Consider the following 21,834-nt stretch of genomic DNA (forward strand, 5'->3'; position numbering starts at 1 on the left):
GCCATTGTGGGGGTCATATACTGAAACGCCACACAAGTAGTGAGGAGTTCGTTATGCAACCAAGTCCTTATTTAAAAATAATGACACTTTTCCTCACACTTGAGAAGAGAGTGGTACTCGCTGGAGTACCCAGGAGAGTTTTGTGATTTTGAGCTTACAGGATGCAGCAAAGCCCTCCCTGCAGATGGTAGAAGACAAACTCAGAATTGGCTGAAGAGATCAGTTGTGTCATTTCATGGATGAGTGCTAAGTGCTGGGCATCCCAGCAGCTCTCTTGGGTCACTTTGATGTGGAACCAGCAACCCCTTTTGACCACAAAACAGGACAAGGGGTTGGAAGTTTTATTCTGGAAGACAGATTATCAAATGGATCAGGCAGAGAATCTGTGTCTCTACAGGAGAGAAATAGGTACTGGATATACACACCCCACTGAACCATTACTAAAGTTTTAGCACCACTCTATATACTACTTCACACGGCTTATGCCAGGGTCCTACACAGTCCCTGCAGGAAAGAGGCAGCTCCCAGAACAGCAACAGTCAGAGCTTGGGGCATTCACACTTCCTAACATGGGAAACCAAATGTAACGGCTCCTTTGCCTCGGCTCCCTGTAAAGTCAAGAGGGAAAAACAGATTCAGAGCGACTAATCCCGGCTCCTACTCTGAATTACCCCCTGGAGAAAGGACTTGTCTCTGCTGCCAGTACAGGAAACCAAGCCAGGTAGTTCTGCAGATACACTTTTCTGTGTCCATGTTTGTATCCTGGGGCAAACTTGAGTTACAAGAGCAGAAAATTTGAATGCCAGCCAGAAAACCCTGAGAACAGAAACCAAGTGCCCCACTATAGACTTTGTGCAGGTACCCTCCACTCCACCACAGATACTCAAAACCAGTTTGCAGAGCTGTTATTAAAATATGCTGCAGGAAGCACATGTTAAGAAATGTGGACAATTAAGGGAGAAGACAGCTGCCAAACTCCTGACATAATCACCACAACAGATGGGATGTGTTTTACAGTAGATGGAGGAGGGCACAGAGATGAAGTATGGCACCAGTACAAAAGCAGCCCGAATAACAAATACAATAGGAAAAACTCTATTAACAGTTGGGAGTTTCGAGGGAGCTGTCTGCGTTTTAAAGGCTGTGGGGAATAATGATTCGATTGGCAGCTACAGGAGAACGCACACAGTTCGAGGTGCTGGGCTAGCTACATTTAGAGAGGCAGTTTTCTCTTCCAGCTCCTCACAGTTTTGGCAGGAGAGTCTTTGGCTTGCTCCCTCTGCTGGGCATTGCTCTTCAGTGGCCCACAGATATCTCGCATATCCACCAAATTGCATCCTTTCTGCAAAACTTATTCTTTCTCCCCAAAGTTTGCATGTTCTGAGACACACGGCTATTCCCCAGCAAACGCTTTTCCTCCTGGAGACAGCCAGGCTGCTGTGCTCTTCTTCTCACAAGCCACTCACCACCTTTTTTTTTTTTTTTTGAGAAAGATGATTCTTTCCTTCCCTAATCAAACAACTCAATTCCTATTTCTTTGCCTGCGGCTTCCCCCGTCAGCACAGAAACAAAGCTGTTCCACAGGGCACCACAGGATCTACTCTTAACCTCGGTCCCCAGGGCTTCCTTCTGCCAGCTCACAGATGGTGCCTTCCCAAACCTTCTGCCTCCCCGGTGCAAAGAGCCCCTTCAGTGCCTTCTCCACTCCTTACAGAGGCATCTATGTGTATTTGGCAAAGTGAGAAACAGGCTGCTTCCCTTCTTGAACCTCCCTTTTGTCAGTCCTTATAGAATTGGCTCTGCCTTCGTTTTGCTGCAGAAGCTGAACTTGCTTGGGAATTAAGCCTGAAAAAGCAGAACAGGTGCTGGGCTGGAGGTGGGCAGGTGGAGGAACAGTAGGTCCTAAGCAGCACTCACTGCTTTTTGCCTACAATCACACTCCAGCTCCATGCAAAAAAAAAAAAAAAAAAATTCAGTTAAGAACAGATTGGAAAAAACTGAGTGCATTTGGATTCTAAAAGCACCATGACTGACACACATGAGCCATCCATCTCACAGATGTAAAATGAATACTGATTGCACTCTGGGATTGTGGATGCCCTCGCGTTCACAGACACCTTTCTGAACAAGCATCTGTCTGGAGCACCGCAGGGCACGAGGGCAGCATGAATGAAAGGGTCTCAACATGCAGAGCAACGCCGTTCCTTTGCTCGTGTCCCTGGCTGGGTGTCCTCGGAGGATACCTGTGCTGATGGGGCGCAATAAAAGAGCATTCAAGGAAATCACTTAATTGACCTCCAGTTGCTCAGTGCTTGCTGGGAGACTGGAAAAACAATCCCAGGATGTCTCCTGTGGTTTGCCAGCTTCATTTGCAAGGAGATGGTTGAAGAAAAGTGCAACTATGGAAAATAGGAACAGCACACTGAAGTCAGGAAAAAAGAACCAGTTGCAAGAAAAGTTTAGGGAACAGCTGTTTCTTAAAACCTTTCTGCAATGCATTTGAAGTCCAAACATACTGAAATACTCCCAGAAGTGGTATGCAGGTTGGAAGACGTTAATCAGTCCCAGAAGTGATCAGGCCCTGCTGTTGGGAGAGAGTGATCTGCGTGTAACTGCACTCCCCCTTATTTCTTGACAAGCTGCTATTTGAAGGGCTATTGCTTCCTCTTTAACCTTCAGCCTGAAGAGAAATATGAGCAAAGAGTGATACAAGCTCCTTCTCGGGAGCATGTTGAAGGCCAGCCAAAAAAAAAAAATCACATATCACTCCGAACTGCTGTAGCACCTGGTTGCCATCCATTTGCCATCAGCGTGAGAAGGATGACAACAGCACTAAAACCAGAGTACCTACATTTTACAGTCTATTTTCTGCTCCCAGCCTCACCCCACTGTGTCCCACGGGGAAACTCACACCTACTTCTGACACCCACAGAGCCAGCTGTGTTCCTTTTCTAAAATAGTTCTCTGAAAGCTGTTCTGAAATTATTTTCTAGGGGACACTATCAGAGATGGGTTTATTTGTTCTTGTTAACAGCCGTCTGAGCTGCCTCCCCCCCCCCCCCCCAATTTCCTTAATTATCAGGCAAGCCAGCATTATAATGGCTCTGGAAAGAAATTGAACCCTGTATGGGAGCCCCCAGAGCTTGACAGCAGAATCATTTTAAACCTTTTCAGTTGGAAACATTTCTTATTAGAATAGGAAATATAATGTTTATCTTTCAGTCCTGTGTGCTGAATAGCTGTATCACCCTGAGACAACAGAGAAGCACTTTCATTGTCTCCCAGCAGGCTTGTTGACAATGCCACAGCATTTAAAGGCCAAATCCCAGGCTTCCAGTTCCTAAATTTAGATGGAGTTGAGGGACAGTTGTAATTACACATGCATTTATCCATCCTCCTCACAGTATATTCTCCAGGTACAAAGTCATCCCAAGATGCTGTCCAGATTCTCTGGAATACAAAGAACCCTCCGTTCAACTAATAACGGCTGCTTCCATTTCAAGAGGAGATTCAGACCACCACCACAGCTCTGGATTCAGATCAAAGCACTGAGTAGACAAGAGAGAATATAAAGGAAGAATAAAAAAAAAAAAAAACCAAACAAAACCCTTCACCATTCCAAGATAAATAATTCCAGAGGGAAAAGACAAAGGAATACATAAAAATACACAACACCAATTCCTCAAACCTCTCTGAATGTTTCTCAAGTACATAATGAAGAGTCAATCAGTACGGCAGCTGGACAGACAGATGCTCACATGTCTTAACAGCAGGATTTTAATAATTAACTCAGACCATGAGGTTGCAGGAGGGACTGTGTCTCACACTCAAGTAGACAAGGGGAAGCTTAACATGTTATTTCAAGCACAGCCTTGAAACTTCAGAGATAACTCCCAAAATTCACCTAACCAAATGGCCAGATGGATAAAGAGAAAAGAAGGAGATGGAGCAGGAACAGACCAGAGGAGGAAGAACAGCAATCTGGAAACTTGGCTGAGCCCCACCACAGAGCAGTGGTACAGCACTTTTGGAGAGGCTGCACTTCCCCCAGATGCTGCAAGTGTGCTCAGAAGTAGGAGCAGAGCAAGTCAGCAAGGCAACGCTGCCAAAAGCCGCTCGGAGGCACATCACCGTCTCACTGCCAACACTGAGAAGCATCCCTTCAAATCCAGATTGCTGTATCGCTTGCCTGCTCGTTGGCAAAGCACTTACAGGAAAGCTGGCATAGGCTGCATGCTCAGGGAGGCCCTTGCAGCAATGAGGAAAGTGCTTTCTTAGACACTTAGGCTGATCCATTTCTGTCTGGCCACCTAATGAAGTTCTGCTGTGCCATATTTCACACTCTTATTCCTACTAAGAAGGCATTGCAAGATACAAGTGACAGCACAGAAAAACAGAAATCGGGCCAGTTTAGTTCTTCCAAGTGGTAGAGAATAGTTTCACAGAGCAGGAGAGAGCATTTTCCTTTTCAATAATGGAGGGTAGTTATAACTAGAAGTTAGGAGGCAGGTGGTTAGTAAACAGTTAGAGCTACCATGAGCAGGGTTGGCTGGCAAAGCCATTCGCAGGGTTCCCATAGCCAGGGGAGAGTGAGTACTGCTGGAGGAACCTGGAGGATAAAGGAGCACTTTAGGAAATTATGTGAAAGACAGGAGGAAAGAGAGGGTGAGAAGTGGTGGACAGGCAACCCAAGAGAGGAAAGTGTCAGTGGAGAAGCAATTTTGCTTGGTAAAGGAAAGCAAACAGCCAGCCCCCCAACTGCAGTTCAACAACCATGCACCTACCAGCCCACATTCTACTGATGGCAGAGTTTATAACCAAGAGATGGGCTCTTACCCCTTTGCCAATTCACCGTGGGCTGCTGTTGGACCTTTCCTCACAGACCTCAACAGCCGTGGTGCCCCTGGTTTCTGTTCTCTAGGTCAGCCAGGCACCCACAGCGAGGGGAGGGACACAAGAACAAGTGTCTGTGCTCACCTCAGCCCTGCACAGCACTCCCCTGCTCGCAGCCTGTACTCCCTCACCACTGTGAAATCAGACCGAGGCACCAAAGCACAGACAATTATTTGCAATAAGTGCACATAACTGTTTCCTCATTTTTTAAATTCTCCAGGCTCTCTCTAAACTTGTTATAGCAGAAACACTCGAATCCTTTCTCCCCTTTCTCACCCTACCTGAGTTATCACCTGTCTCACTTGCACCGGGCTGTCATTACCAGCCGCCAAGTTAACAAACTCCATTCTTTCTAGCTCATTGCCCTTTCTGCATTTTGTCATTATAAATTAGCTAGCTGCTGACAGAGATCTCCCTGGCAGGCTGCCCTTGTCAGGAACAGAGGGACAAGCACGGTGCTAGCAGGAACACTACTCTCCCACAGGCTCACCAGGAATCACGAGGAAACAGCACCTGAAGACCTTCCTCAGAGCTCTCAGCCCCTTAAGGGACTTGCCCAGGAGCACAGCCCTGTCCAAAACACCCCCCAGCGTATCCATTGTTAGTCTAGTAGTCAATGAGTTAGCCTTTACCTGACCAGCCCTATCAGCCTTCCTCCACTAAAGCTCTTCTAATATTTGCCATCTATCTGCTTACTGCCAGGCTAATTACAAACTTTGACTTCTTATTAGGAACGAAAGCACAGCTTCCCCCCAAGGACCAGTTCCTCTTCACCACTGCTGCCATAAACCCACGCTGATACTGCCCTGCCCTCGTCCCCTCCAAGAGCCTGTTCAACACTTGCTCATCCAAGCCCAAGTGTCCTTCTTGGGTCTGATCTCAAGACTACAGAGATCAGTAAGACTCTGCAGATGTCAGCTGGCTTTGGGTCAGGTTTCCAGCGACGCAGCAGGACAGCAACGTTACTTGAGTCCAGCCTGCAAAGCCCCACGCTGTCCTACAGAAACCTGATTTCCTGTTTCAAGTTTATCTTCTGTTTTCACATGGAAGCGAGGAGTTTTGCCATTACAAAGACCCAAATCACTTCAGTTAAAGGGGAGGAGGAAGAAAAAAAAACAGCCTCCTAAGTTTTTCCTACAAGACAGCCTTTTCAAATTAAAATAACTCCTTAAGAACAGAGGCAAGGCCCTAAAGGATTTTAACACCAAAATAACCACAAATACTCTTGCTTTTGCCAGTTGCCACCAAAGGAACAGCACGAATTTCTCACTGAGGCTCTAGAGGGAAGCCCGCTGAGTCGATAGCAACTTATACTGCAGCTCAATTCGATAAAAAAAAAAAAAGTCCCCAGTCACAAGAATCATCCTGTAAGCTAAATAAAGGTTCTCTGTGTGCTGGCTTTGCTAAAACGAGCCACAGCACAGGGCAAGGTTATGAGATGAAGCTCCTCTGTAGCAGAGAAAGTGGAGTTTGCCGTGCTGTTTGAATTGCAGAACAGCAACCCGATGTGTTGTAGGGCAGGTTGGGATTAGTAAACACAAGTAATCAGCTGGCTGGAAATAAACATTGGCTGTCAGAGAAGCTCTCAGAGCAGTTTATCAAGCCAGTATTTCCTCAGTAGAAGGGAGCATTTAAATAGTTACTTAAAATTCTTTTTTAGTTGGTCACAGCCAACACCGAGATCATCTCAGGCTGAGCTTTCAGACCATGAGTAATCACTGTTTTGAGCAAGAACTCTCTCAAAGTTTCTGTGGATAATTGAGAGGGGAAATTGAGATTAATAGAGGAATTAGGAAGTTACATTTTCTTATCTGCAAAGGATTTATGCTGTCACTCATGGCTTGCTGTAGGCCTGATAAAAAAAAACATAGTGCAGTTCCAATTATGACTGCAACTTAGATGTATGACCTGAGAATTTAAGCCAGACGTAGAGTGCTCAGAAATGAACCTGTATCCTATAATTGCTCCGAGTCTGCTAAGCTACAGCAGCACTTAGTAATTCATTGCTTACAGCCCAGGCTTAATTTAGGGCCTGCCTCCCATTTTTATTATTTCTGACTCACCCCTCATTAAGCAGACAGCAATACTTAGCTTATCTAGTCTTCAAAGAGCTTCACATATTAACTCACAACACCCCCGGCCAATAGCCATGAATAACTACCGCTGTATTCAAGAAGGAAAAATTAAGATAGGAGAGCCGTATCACCTCTGAGGCCACATTCAGAGATGTGCCAGCCTCCCCAGCATCCCTCTGGTTCATTCTCTGCTCATCAGAGAGAAGAGCCTCTCCCAAAAGGTGCAATGGGAAATACCGTGCCTGGTGTGGCAACAACCAGGTACCTGTCCCTGCTGCTGAAGGGCACTAGGTCTTCAGCAGGACCAGGAGGCAAAAAGATATCAAGAGCTGGTCAGGTACAGAATTACAGCAAGGTCCTTGGTCCAGATCAACACAGCCAGACTGAATCCCTGCTGCAGCTCTTCTGTGGGACAGGCTGGCACACTCAGTGCTGCACAAGGGCCTTCCCCTCCAAGTCACCCCTCTTCTTCCCGAAGAGTGATCAGATCACAAGAGGATCAGCTATAATCTAGTTAGCTCATCGCCTTCCTCAGCCACCTCTGCACTGTAGCTGGGGTTTAGCCCCCAAACCCCACCTCCCCTCAGGATGGCTCTGCTCCCAGGCTTGCTCTCACTTTACAAAGCAAATACACTCCACCTGCCCTGAGGGCAGGGTTTATTCCAGCCACCACCTGCACTGACCAGCAAAGGGCTCCAGAAATCAATATTAGCTCCCCATTTTTACCATACAACAAGCAGTACTCCTCCACCCCCTAGTAAGGCAGCTCTCTCCACAGGCAAGGTCTGCTCCCAAGCAGCACCCTACCACTCACCTTAACCACCCCCTGCCTCATCTCACAGCTGAGCTCCCTCCCCTTTGATGCCAAGCCTGGGCACTCACCCATAAAGCTCCTACTCACCTTTGAGAGCCCTCCCACTTCTAAGTAAAAGCAGATGATGAAGATGTTCCAGGTGACCCAAACTGCAGTCCAGATGGCATACTAGAAGGGGATGGGGGAGAGGAGAAAGAAGCAATAAACATTAGGAAGTCGCTGGAATTAGCTTAGGTATATATGTGATGCAGCTGGGGGCAGTTAAATGCCCTGAGTCGGTGCTGGAGTCATTCTCTTCTGTTTGTTTCCCATATGCAGATGGTCCCTCACCTGATTAGAGACACAGGGGCAGAAGTTTGGAGGGAGTAGAAGAGCTTCTGCCATGCATTTGTCCAGAATTTAGCTCTCTCTCTCTGTTGTGCAGTGTCTCAGTGTTACTTTGGTACCAGTAATAATTATCTGAAACCTTCCAAGTCTGGCGTAAGTACAGTAAAATTGCAGCACGCTGAACAATGTGTTCCTAAGCACAGCCAGACACCTCCTGCTAAAACTGTTTACAACACTCGTGCCTGATTTCCCAAGGGCTTCACTCAGTTCCTCATCACTTGCCATATCCCACGAGAGCAGAGGCTGTGAAAGGCTCTGAGTGGCTCTGAACAAAACAGATAGTACTTACCACCACTATGTAGCGAGGTCTATACTGAATAGTGCCAAACAGGCCGAGGATAACGATGATGATGTGGAGGAAGTTGGCTAGGATAGGGGCCCACTGGTATCCCAGGAAATCGAACACTTGCCTCTCTAATGCAGCAAGCTGGAAGGGAGAAGGAAAAGGAGAGTTACAACTTCTGGACTGATGATGTTTGTTCTCAAGGTTTTGACACGCTCCCTCAGCAAATCACTGCAGCGACTGAAGATGTTGCTCCAGTCCCAAAGCAATTTACTACCAGGTCAGTAGGGCAGCACATGTGTCGACATGCCCCTGCTTCCACGTTGTACCCATCCCATCTCCCCCGATGGCTGAGCCACCGCAGAGCAGTGAGCTCCAGTGCCCGTGTGGGGACACGTCCTCTCTCCCGTGCACTTTGCCAGGGGCAGGTGGCCCTGGCAGAGGGCAGAGGTGAGCGGCGGGACAGTAACATCTTAAATGGCTGCAGCAGGACTTCCGAGAGCTCATTTGTCAGAGCCTTCAGCACCACTCCATCATTCGTGACACCTCTCATGTTTCTGCTCTCCAGCACACATCCATCAAAGTAAGAGAGAGGAGAAAACTCTCCTCCACCTTCGCCCCACAGAAAATGCTGCCACCCAGCAAAGAAATTCTGCAAACGCATCAGTTTCCCAGGACAGGCTGTATTCCTCTCCAGCACTAATAACATGGTTCAAGGCTAGTATTATGTTCTAGAAATAAAACGCCATTACTGTTGAAGTGCTGGGCCTGATTTTCAAATCATATTTGCATAAAGATGTGCTTTTCATCTGTAGCTATCATCTGTCTATCAGGCAACAACTGTTCACCTGGATCTGAACTGCTGTCACGCGTGCAGCTGAAAGAGCACAGTAAACATGCAATTGCATGCCAGCCTTTCCATCCCCACAGCCTTTAAATACTACGTCTGTAGGAAAAACAGTGAGTGGAGGGTGAAAAACGGTTCCTGCAGGTTTTTTCCCAGTGCCCAAGACCTTCTCTCTGCTTGTCTTCACGAACACAGAACAACCAACCTCCCCCCATTGCCCAGCAGCTTTGCTAGTGCTAAGGCACAGCAGGAGATTTCCCTATCAGGGCAAGAATTCAAAGTGTGTTTAAGTATCATAGTAGTACGTTGGGGTTGCATGATGACATTTCATATTTATTTTCACCTAAATAAATCGTTACAATTTGCCATCGATAGTCAATATTAATTTAACCGCTGATTAGACATTAACCGTGGGTGATCCTCGTGCACTGTGTGTAATCAGCTATGTGACATCTTTTCCTGGCTTGGCTTTTAAATGGCAGCTGGGGACCAAGCACTGGAGCTTCTGTAATGGTTTAAAGCATTTCAGGATGGGAGGGGTTGCAGGTCCCAGTCAAGCCACAAAATGAGGGAAGCCACATCTCTTAAATGACCATCCTTCCTCCTTCACAGAATCATCTAGGTTGGAAAGGACCCTGGAGATCATCTAGTCCAACCGTTCTCCTAGCGCAGTTCCCACCTACAGCATATCCTTAAGCTCCAAATCGACCCGACTCTTGAACACCCCCAGGGATGGGGACTCCACCACCTCCCTGGGCAGCCCATTCCAACGCCCAACAACCCGTTCTGGAAAGAAATGCTTCCTAATATCTAGTCTAAACTTTCCCTGGCACAACTTGAGGCCATTCCCTCTTGTCCTGTCGCTTTCTACCAGGCTAGAGAGGCTCAAACCCAGCTCTCTGCACCCTCCTGTCAGGGAGCTGTAGAGGGTGGTAAGGTCTCCCCTCAGCCTCCTCTTCCCCAGACTAAACACCCCCAGTTCCCTCAGCCGCTCCTCACAGGACATGTGTTCCAGACCCTGCACCAGCTTTGTAGCCCTTCTCTGGACACGTTTGAGTAACTCTATGTCCTTTTTGTAGTGAGGGGCCCAAAACTGAACACAGTAATCAAGGTGCAGCCTCACCAGCGCCAAGTACAGGGGCAAGATCCCTTCCCTGTCCCTGGATCAGTGGGGAAATTACCTTCACCCCTCTCTTGGGCTAGGAGGGTATTGCAATTCTCAACGCTACCCTGGAAATTCAACAAAAATCTGTATTTCAAAGAAATCTCTATCAGCCCTGGTTAAGGGAGATCAATCAGGACGGAGGTAAGCAGCTTTTCCTCTCTGACATCTCACTGGCAAAGGCGGGCAGAGAGTGGGAAGGGAATGGGAGGCAGTCTCCAAATCTGTCTCTTCTGCAAAATAATTAGTCTTCCCTTTGAAGCAACACCCCCTGCCCTGTTCTGACCCCTGTGAACCCCCTGGAAGATGATGTGAGATGTGCTGCATGGCCGCGCGTGGGGTGCCAGGGCTGGAACAGAGCGAGCACTGCTCGTTTCCCCGTTCAGCCTGCCCTCCCCCCCGAGCACAGCACATTTTCTGTATCTGATCAGAAACAGCAGTAATAGGTTAAATGCTTAATCTTTTAGGAGGGGATTAACGCACATACCTTAACAATATTTGGAAATTTTGAATCCTGACTGGCTGACAGTGGGTCACTTGACTGTGACCGCTTCATCCAATCAGGCATTTAATTGGCTTTGTGCATTATATTAACGCAGGAGTAGGTGCCACAAGAGCCCCGCGGTGCATCAATTAGCCGAGGGGACACAATGGGGGTGTGTTCCGCAGAGATAACGCCCTGCTCAGCTTCACCTCATGCCCTCAGGCCCTGAAAAGGGGGATAAAGACAAATCCTTCCTGCCATGCCTTCTGCCATGAGTTTTCCCACTCTAGAATCAGGGCGTCCATGTCTGGAAAAGTGTTTTCTTTCTCCCAAATTAACATTGGCCATGAGGGCTGTATAAAAAGGGGGAAGCTTGTCATTTCACAGCTTTGTGATGTTTCCTGGCTTGTTTGGATGAGGGAAGACATTGGCCTGTGAAGTGGGAGGTACCAACCGTCCTGGTGATGGACCTGCCAATCTACACTGACTGCAGACTGGGGTACAGCTCCTGGCGAGCTCTCCAGTCCCGGACCACGCTGGATTTTTCCCCATGATCCCAGCAGTTAGCTTCATGTCATACTTCCCTCTTCCTTACTGCAATTGCCCTTGTCTCCAGTTTGTTTCTGTCCTGATTTATGTTCCTTTGCCACTTTCTCTGCATTTTTTTTTACGGTTTTGTGTCCCTGGGAGCTGCAGGCGTGACTCAGGTGGTACAGAGATCTGCTGGGCCTGTCTGCTGGTTCAGCTAAGGCGAGCGGGAGCTGGGTCGGTACATCTTTGTGTGATGCGTGAGCTCAGGCAAGCTGTTTCCTCGTTTATAAAAATAAAAACCATTTTCTGTAAGATGTGTGTTGATGACAAGCGCAAATGCTACTGAGGGAACTCTAACACCGTATTACTGACACACAGGCAGTGAGTCTGTGCTGCGATCCAGAAATGCAGCCTGAAGTTACCCTGGGCTTAGCCCTGTTCCCTCAGGAACTTAGCATAATTAAAGAAATATTTGCTAAAAACAAATAGATAAACAACCATTTCACTCATTACACTACAGGTCTGTGTGCAAAGCTCACCCATTAAATGCTGCTGAGATTCGCAGGGAAACAGGGTGATGTTTGTGCTAAGCTGGCCTTGGTTTGGGGGTTGGGATGTGAAGAATCTCATGGTACCCTTCAGCCCTGGTTCCTTTAGTCTGGCTCAGAAATGGCAGGGTCGGGGTTTGCCCCTGCCTACGGGTGTGATATATCTGCACCCTCGTACTGAACCTCTCCTGGATCCCTCTTGGTGAGCAGGGAAATGCCATCCCATCTTTCTCTGCTGCTGCCAAGTTTCTGCAGAGTAATATCCTTGCTGTAGCGTTCTTTACGATGATTCACACTTTTCTATTGAGAAAGCCTATTATATTCTAGAGATATTGGTTGTAAAGAGAAATTTCACAGATTGTGGCACAGGTTTCAACCCATTCAAAGCTGACAGGACCTTTCCATCAGGGAGGACAAATTTTTCTCCTTTATGACTATTCTTATTAAAAACAGGATTCCTTCTGCTCCTTTTGCTTCTTTAGCCCACAGAACATTTTTTACTTTTCATTCGTTAAATGAAACGATTTGTTGCAGTACTAAAATCAGAATAGTTGTGGCAGACTTTTCTCTCCTGAAATAAAACCATATTTCTGCTGATCTGAGTGAAACTGGAATAGCAAATAACCATGTGAAGCAATTGTTAGCCAGGCAAACAAAACAAGCCAAAGCTCTCTGTTGGGCTATCATTCATTTATACGGCCAGGAAAGATAAGAAAGGCAGAGAAGATGTTCTGCAGTTTACAGAGCACACACACACTGAGCACAGACACGCTCTGTAAGCCAGCACGGCGGGACACGCTCAAGGTCTTTACACCACTAAAACTTCACCAGAGAGAGAAACTGCACCTGAGCTGGAGGGGAGCGTTATCTGATGGAGCCCACTGCAGAACAGGAAAAGAGTCTTAGAAAACATCTCAAATTGTGGAATACTTTCTTGTTGGAGGGCTCAAACCATTCCGGTTGTGTTTGCAATGGCTCTGGCAGGACAGTGTCACTGGCAGATGTCGATGCCAGCATGGGCTGGGGGTTGCTTGTTGAAATTCTGGTCCCTCAAATTCTAGCCCCTCATCTTTGTCTTCTGTTGCTCCTGTTGTGCTGTGAAGCTGGAGAGTTCAACCTGTTCCCCTGGTGCCTCCATACTGCTAAGGAAGAAGGGATGCTGATGAACAAGTCACCTGGAATTCTTTAACCCCCTGTCCTTTACAGCCTACTATCAAAGCCACGTTATCAGCTAGATTTGCTCTTCTTAGTTTTTTAAGCTTTTAAAGCCTTTAATCTTATTTGTTTTGGATCTGTGTCTTTCACTGCATTTGTGAAATCAATTGGGACACAAAATAACAAATATCACTATCGAGGTATTGGCACAACTCGTACAGATGCAGGAAAGATGCTCAGAAAGCCCAATGACAGGTACAGGTACGCAGAGGATGCCCTGCCTACACACACACATCCTTATGTATCTGTTCCTGCAAGCAAACCTGCTTTTACACTTCCCAAGCTCAGCTTTAATAAGAGATTTCTTTTAAAAATTAAATGCTAGAAATAAATTTACAAGCATGCAATAAATGGAGCAAATGGGAAAGGCTGATCCTACTGCTATGGGCCAGCCAGGACTTAAGGGTGATACTCTTGAAAAAAAGAAGAAAACATGTTTTACCCAGAAACCCAGACAATTCTCCACTTGGCCTCTAAAAAAGCAACTTGAAAACTCTCTTGCCACTCTTTGTCTTTCACTGCTGTAAGGACGCAGAGCCTACAGACTGCCCCAACTCCTGCCCTGCCCTTGGTCAGCGGCGCACACAGCCGCCTTGGACCCCTGCGTGCGTATCTGCAGCTTCAACACAGACAAGATTTGCAACTTAAACCCCTATATTTACTTTTTCTCTAGCCTGAACTGAAAAAGAGCCTCAGCTACAGCCCTCGGTCACCACCGCGCTCCTGTGATGTTCAGGGCTGATTCCCGACGTGTTGATCCAGCGTTTGATTTCCTGCCAACTGGCTTTGTTTTTTAAGAAGATGCTCTTTGTTTGTCTACTGTGCAAACACCATCGGAGCAGCCAAGACTTTCGCTGAGAAAGGTCATGGGTCTTTCTTGAGGAAAAACTTGCATCGATTTCCTGAGGTATTTTGGCCATGCAGTGGTTGACAGCTTGAGTTCAGGACAGAGTCACAGTGCTGCTATCCCTGTGAGACATCAAGGATGAAAATTTAAGTCTGGCCAGCTGAAACAGCAGGAAGAAATTAAAAAGTCTCAAATATATAATTTAAAAAAATATCTCTTTAGGTTTGGAATAGAAATACCTTTATTTTTGGTTCTTCCATACAGTTTAAGTTTGGCAATACTACAACACCTGTTCGCTCTGGGTTTTATTATTATTATTGTTATTGTATTGGTATTATTATGATATATTATATTATTATACATAGTCCTTCTATACAATTGCTTTGCGTTTGTAAATGGTGAAACAATGCTGGATCTAAAGAATCCTAAACCCCTGCTGCAGTGTGGTGAAACTATCAGCAGCGAGCAGAAAATTCTCTTCCGTGCCAGTGCTTATTCCAAGTGGAGAAGATTATGTGGGTAGAAAAATTATTAGACAATAAGTCTGCTTTTACCACAGTGGCTGCATTTTGAAATAAATATTAATGGTTGTAATAGCTGTTTAATTAAGTTTATCTGAAAAAAAGCAGTTCACTGAGCCTCTACTTCACATCCCCCTATCCGAGGGGGTCGTTCTGCTGCTTGCCGCGTCCTTGTCTCTTCTAAAGTCAGCATCTCACGTGCTAATACCCGCTGCATTCATGAAATCTCATTTTTCTTCAGTAAGTGTTGTCAAGGAAACCTTCCTTGGGGCCTTGTGATCCACAGCTCCTTTCCCGGCATCCCTCGCCGAACCACAGAGGTCAAGAGACTAATTGCACAGGAGGTCTCTGTCACTTTGTCTCTCAGACATCTTTGGCCACTCTGGCCACTGGATACAATAAGCCCCATTCTCTGCTCCATTTGGTCTGTTTTCCCCCCAGAAGCTGCAGAAATCCCTTCTATTCACACAGACATTAGAGAGGCCTCCAACAGCAGAGCTTATATCCTTAAATCATTTATGTTCCAGAAGCAAACTCTGGTCTCTGGGATGGCCTGAAGACCAAAGCCTGCCAAAGGGCCCCACAAGGCAGCTGGGGAAGTCGCCGTCACTGGTGTGAGCCCCACACCAGGTCACTGCCCTGCCACTGGCTGCTCCTGGGGTGTGACACTCCAGCAAACACAGCTTGCAGGTGCCACAGCTGAGCATCAGGACTTCTGCCCCCCGGTCCAGTACCATCCAGTGCAGAGCCTGGGCAGACGTAACCCCTCGGTGTGGTCCAGCACAACCTCCCTGCTGAAGCCCGGAGCATCCTGCCGTTACACAGCCCAGCACTGAGCCCTCACCTCCTCCTTCCCCCCTGGCCTGGCACCTTTGTGCTCTGATTCTCCCCTCCCAGCATCATTTTGTGTGTTGGGAATGATGCTCTCAGGAGTGCCACTGCTTTGACCTTGATCCTTACACTTTCTGCTGCCGATGCCTTTCAGAAACATCCTAGCTGCAAAGAGAAGTCATTATTCAGTCCCACACGCCCAAATGCTGCTTAGCATTCCAGGAAAGGCACAATCCTTGCTAAACAGAAGGGACGAGACTGGCACTGAAGCCTGTTTGTTTGTGTCTGGAGTTGAGGCTCCAGCTTCAGCAGGACTGAGGTTCCCTAGTACATCACGTATGGCCACCAGCCTTGCTCGGCCGAAGACGTGGGCTGTGCACAAGCATTCATGCACACAAACCTTTTTACTCCAAGTGTTGGGTTGGGCCATTTAGTGGGCAAAACAGCAGGGATATATGAAGGGAGAGAGAAGGCACTGGGGTGTAAGGCAGTAGCTGGCAGTAATTTTTCTAGCAAGACTCTGTAGTCCATGGTCCTCACCAAAGAGCACATCCCCAGGTGCAGCCCGAGTGTGGCAGCCCCTCTCCTGCTCCACAACCCTCTGAACGGGGTGCTCAGCAGTACAGTTAATTACCTGGCTCTTGCACATGATGTTGCAGAGGAGAGAAGAGGTTGCCCAGCACTGAGTTTCTAAATGATGCTCAGAATACAGCTCCTAGGAAAAAGACTGCTTCCTAGGAGGAACGTTTCAGTAAAATTATTGCCCTGTACTGCCTAAACTTCTCCCAAATCAGGGTCAGTTATGTGCCTGGGGAGGCTGTGCTCTGTACACCCCACCCAGCTTCTGGCCACTTTGGTTTTCCTGGATCCCATCTCGGCGTGGGGCTCAGACCTGAGGCATGCAGAGAGGTGTCTGTGCAGCTGCTCTGCTCCCCAGGCTCCTGCTTGTGTCTCCTGGTAGCATCTAAGTGCTGCACGCTGCCGTGATTGCTGATTGCTGAGATTAGCAATCAGCCTAAATTAATAAGCAGGTGCCTTTGTGATCCAGGCAAAAAAGCACTCTGACAAGAATGACAAACTTGTTTTATTTGTAAGCTACATCAACACTCGAACCGAAGTTCCCCAAACATAATTGAATTAATCTGTTGTGCCCACAATGCTCCCCCTCAGTGTTTTTCTCCTCCCTCAGTTTCACAGCTCAGCTTTGGCTCTCCAGCTTTGTAACGGAGAGGGGGGACACTCCAACGAAAGGGACCTGACTGTATTTGCAACAGACATAAAATAGAATGAGTTTCTTCAACAAGTGCCTGACATTTTTGTCAGCCAGACGCTTGGTAAGGCACAGCCTTACCCCAGGCTCAGGCTCCAACACTTGTGGCCGTCCCGCCTTTCCCTCGCTTGTTGGAGGACTTGCCATCCCACCTTAGCCCACCTCGTACCGAGGATCACGGGCAAACATCCCTGCTGCTCCCCACAAAGAGCATCCTGGCAAGGCAGACAGCTTTAGAACTTGGGGGGGGACAACACAGACACACCTTCTCCCACCAGTAGCACAAATTTCCCTGTTGAGTGAAGTATATTAAAGACGTGCCATTAACTCACCAGCCATTTCCCTCGGGAAATCTCCTACCATTTATGAAGCCATCTAAACACTATAAAGGCTGTGAGGCAGAGCGGTGTTGGAGATCAGCAGGAATTTAATTTTCTAATAGAGAGATTTATTTCCTACCAACGGGGCATTATATTCTGTGATCCCTGCCACTGCTCAGCCAGGAAGGCTATCGAAAGTTTGGGCTCATTCACATGACAGGGATGCGGGGGAAAAGTGAAAATACTTAAAAATTGGGCAAGGGGTTGTTTGGTGTAGAGAATGTACCCTATACCCTCTGGATCTGCTACCTCGAGTATTGTCTTCTTAGGTAAAAGAGCCAGCTCTGCTGCTGGAGGGAGAGAACACATAAACAGGACTTGCACAGGAGATCCAAGGCTGTACTGAAGGACTATTTGGGCCAGGACTGCCCAGTCTGTCTTCTAATGATGCAGCTCCCTGGAGTCTCCTGGATGTGGGAGCAGCAGTTTGGGAACAGCTCAGAGATTCCCATGAGCTCTCAAGTGCACTAGAAAGACTTGAAAATCATCCAGGGGTTAGACTAAAACTCACAGACTGTATAAAGCCCATGAATACCAGCTAGACTCACCCAGTTTAGAAATAACGATGGCTGTCTTTGTTAGTTTATAGGCACTTACTACAAGCTGCGATTTTTTTTTGCCTCTGGTTACCCCAAAGTTGAATTGTGACCTTAAATATACTACTGGCTGTTCCCCAAAGGAGGAAGAAACTCTTGCTTCAGGCTTAAAAAGCCAAGCTCAGTTTTTCCTCTGTCCTGCCCACACAAAGCCTGAGAAAGACTTGCTGTGTCCGAGTGACATGAGACCACCCCCTGCCTTTAGCTTTATGAAGTGTCCCCTGTTGTCTAATTCATGGCTGGCACCACCTGCAGCACTTTCTCCTCACCAAGGGTCAGCTGTAGCCTGAGTTACAAAAACCCCTCTCTGAAGGCAAAACACCTGCAGAAAGCCACCTGAAGCTCTTTTTCTCATCCAGGGGAAGACCAGGATGAGAATTTTTTGGCGTCCATGTCGCATGGCCAGCAAAGCCCCACTTTCTCCATAGCTCTGTGTGTCAGAGCAGCCCCAAACTCAGCAGGTTCTGCCCCAACACGTCTGGACAAACGGCCTCTGTGGCGCTGAGACTTTTGTGGGACCCTGCTGGGGCCTTTCTCGATAAAGCTCCCTGCTCTCCCCTTCTCTTGACCGAGTCCTTCTCCCTCTGCTCTGCCCCTTCCACCCGCCCCGTCCTGCTCAGCAGCCGCTCTCCCCCAGCTCCATCCTGCACATGGCACCAGGAGCTCTAGCAGCTGATCCCCTTAATTGGGTCACAAACAGATCACGTGTAAAACACTGGCACCAGCCAGATCCTCTGAAGGAAAAACATGCAAGCCCTGCAACTGGGGTAAAAGCTCGAGAGAGGAAGGATGCCAAAGCTGAAATAACTCTTCAAAACTTTGTCCGTAGGAACCCTGTTTCAGTTTCTGCTCAACAGCTGGGTCCCCGTTCCCTGACACTCTGTAGCTAAGTGGTCGTGTTGCTTTAATTTCCTCTTGCTCCTGCTGCAATGCCAGATTGCTCAGATATTCATAAACAGAAGGAGTTTAATGAAAATTATAATTAGAGCCCTGCGGTGCTCTTGCAGGTCGCCTTTACACTGGGCTGCCTATTTACATTACAAATCAGGCTGGTGTCACTGCAGTGTCTACAGCAAGAGAAGAGAATTAATTAAAAGGGAAGCGCAGGGTGGGTCAGAAATAGGGGAGAAAGAAAATGATATTGTTATTATGAATAATCTCGGAAATTGGGATCTGCCACGGTCTTGCTGCAACTTTGCTCCTAGAAGATAAACCCATTGGTGATCATCATGCAGCAGGAGGGGACACAGCACAGCCCCCCCCCCCGAAATTTCCACTGGTAATTACTGTACAAACAGACCCTTTTTCACAGAGCAACTGTTTCTCATGGAAAGCAAAGTGGCAATGAAGACTTTATCTCCCCCACCAGGACACGAGAAGTGCTCTTAGCACTTCAGCTTCCTAATCCCTAGCTGTGAAGTCGGGGCAGTCAGGGAGAGACAACATGTGGAGCTGAAGGGAGGCATTTCCCAGCATTTTACAGCTTTCCCTTTCCACCTGCTTTTTGCCCCACTGTGATGCCATGAGCAGCAGCTCCTCGAGGAAGACAGAAACCCTCATTCAGTGAAGCGCTGGAGCATCTGCCGACCTGAGGCACAGCGGACGCCCAGCTGCAGTCGCGTGCGGAAGGGCTCTGTAAAATCTGGGTCTGACGGAGCAGAAGATCCCATAGGACCAACACGGAGACATCTGGGCATCGACGTGCTGACCCCCAGCCCGGCCCTGGCACAGGGCAGCACAAACCTGTGTTACCCCCAATACAGATCAGTCTCCTGGGTTTGATTCCGCCCCTGCTCCTTCCACCAGAGCCCTCCAGCACAGTTGTCAACTGTCTGTCTTCCCATCTATACAGTGGAATTAGGAATAACACCCTCATTTTACACAGGGGATAGCTGGAGACTTGGCTTGTGTTTGGAAAAAGCTGCTTCAGTCTGTCATACTGATCATCCTGCATCAGCAGAAACCACATCATCACTGCAGCAGTGTTTTTATTGGATGCCCGCCTGCCCGCACTGATAAAAAGAGGTGGCATTTTAAGTTGGGAACCCCTCCATAATGATTGCAGCACAGCCCACACCCCTCACCTTTCCCACCACTGTCACATTCTCAAAACAGAGAGGTAAAACCACCCCGCTCCCACACCTGCATCCCCCCCAGATGCAGCCCTGTCAATGTTCCATCCAAATCCCAGCAATGCCCAGCAAAAAGCGCCCAGTCAGTGCCCCTGCCAGCCCCCCCCCCCCCCCGCTGCTCACCTCAGCTATTCACCTTACCTCGCCCTGCCCGGCCAGAGGACGTAACTTCGGTCTAATAAACCGCTGGGAAGCCAGGACAGAGCAGATGAGCTAATACTGCCCAAGTGATTTGGTTTATGTATCAAAACTGACCCAGGAGACTCCCCTCTGCACGTCACGGCAATATGCAGAAAGTTTTCAGGCAAATTAGAAGCTGGATGTATTTTAGGGGTTTGGCTGCAAATGGGCCAAGTGGTTTGTTTGCATTTCATGCACGCTATCGTCAGTATAAAATGACCCAAACTGTGACAGCTGAGTTCTGATCATCGCTAGTAACACTCTGTTGTTCGTGCTCTGCCAAAAAAGCAAAACTCAACATAAAAATGTGCTTGTTTCAGTTTGGTTTGTTTTTTTTTTTTAAAAAAAAAGGACAAAAGAAAAATTTCCCTTGGAAAAAACCTACGGTTGAAAAAAAACCACGTAGCCCTTTTTTTTCAGCTGAAAAGTAAATAACAGTGAAGAAATACTGACCAACTCTCCCCTAATGAATGTACTAGCGAACTTCCAGGCCTGTCGTTAAAGCATGAAATGAAAAAGAACTGGGAAGAAAAGAGTATTTTGGACATGAAAAACATTTAGCTGTCCAGCTTCTGGTTCCAGTAAAATGCTTTTGACAGGAAGGGTTTTAAATTGGAACAAACAGGAAAACGACTATTTTGTTACAAATAGGCACTGTCAGAGGCTTTTGGGGCATTGCAGGAATTTTCCAATAACCACAATCCCCGCAACCAACTTCCCTTCTACAAAGCGGCTAGAAAATAAATCAATCACTATTGACTTTCATCTTCTGATTGCTTCACTGGAAGAAAATCAGTCTCACTTAAATAATTGATTAATTACCTTAGTACTTACAGGTAACAAACCTAATTTCCCCTGCCTCCCTCAAGACATGCAAACCAGGGATATTCCAGTTTTCCAGCCACTTCAGGAGGCAAAGCCAATGTGGTGTGACTCAAGATGACTTCTGAGCAGTCACCCACGTCTCAGGAGTCACCGGTACCCTCGGCACAGCCCCAGCAGCGTGGTCCCCGCTGCTCTTGGAGGCGAGGAAGGCTGCTCACCCCTCGGGTTTCCTCCTTGGCTCTAACCTCCCCACGAGCATTACAGGCTGGGAAGCAGAGATCCAGTTCTATTTTTCTGAAGTCAATAAAAGCAAGAAAACGGAGACACATGAAGTGCTCAAACGGATTAATCAAGTAAATACCTAAGGATGGAGAAGGCAAAAAGTTTCGACCCGTATTTGAGGCTGATGATCAGCCTCTCTCTTTCACAGGTTGATGAAGCAGCTTGGGAAGCACAGTCTGCTCTGGGTAGTCATTAAAGGGTAAGAGCACATCTCTGCTACAGACTAGACTGAGTGCTGGAAACAAGTGCTTCAGGGCAGAGTCTCCGGTTCAAAGCGTGAGCGTGGTGGAAGTCACTAAGCCTGTGTTTTGCTCATGCTCACCATCCCCTGCACCGCTGTGTTTGCTGCTTATACTTAAGAGGAGTTCCATGAAGCAAAAGATGCTCATCAGGGATTTATTAGCAATACGGTATCATGCTAAAAAAAAAAAAAAAAAAAAAAGCTAAGGTTTAACAAGTTCTCCCATTTGTATTAATGGCATTGACTATCATCACTTTTTGTGCAGCATCCCCTTTGTTTTTTCTCTTCAGTCCAAGTACATGATGAAATGAGACTCATGACATTCACTTTGATGGAGGCAAGCTGCTGGCTTTCCAACAGTGTAAATAAGGATTCAGTGCCTTTTAAAAAGCATTATTTTTAAAGGAAAGCCCTTTTGAGTGGAGGCTAGAATGGGGTTATTTTCCACATGACCAAGCGTCAAAAGAAAAGCAGCAGCCCAATCCATGCT

The 21,834-nt window shown here is 47.4% G+C and overlaps 1 protein-coding gene across 4 annotated transcripts in view; it reads right to left on the reverse strand.

The window, feature by feature from the left end:
* Positions 1-21,834, reverse strand: part of NKAIN4 (sodium/potassium transporting ATPase interacting 4) — a 54,393-nt gene that overhangs the window by 19,519 nt on the left and 13,040 nt on the right. For 3 of the 4 annotated variants that reach the window (XM_074920401.1, XM_074920399.1, XM_074920400.1), the window contains exons 2-3: positions 8,459-8,596; positions 7,870-7,950 (exon numbers count right to left, since the gene is read on the reverse strand). In XM_074920401.1, the coding sequence (XP_074776502.1) occupies positions 7,870-7,950; positions 8,459-8,596 (219 nt within the window). Of the gene's footprint in view, positions 1-7,869; positions 7,951-8,112; positions 8,190-8,458; positions 8,597-21,834 lie in introns of those variants that run through there. The other variant, XM_074920402.1, reaches the window with a different exon arrangement.

The sequence above is a fragment of the Athene noctua genome, chromosome 16 (assembly GCF_965140245.1).
Source record: "Athene noctua chromosome 16, bAthNoc1.hap1.1, whole genome shotgun sequence".
In the NCBI taxonomy this organism is placed as follows: domain Eukaryota; kingdom Metazoa; phylum Chordata; class Aves; order Strigiformes; family Strigidae; genus Athene; species Athene noctua.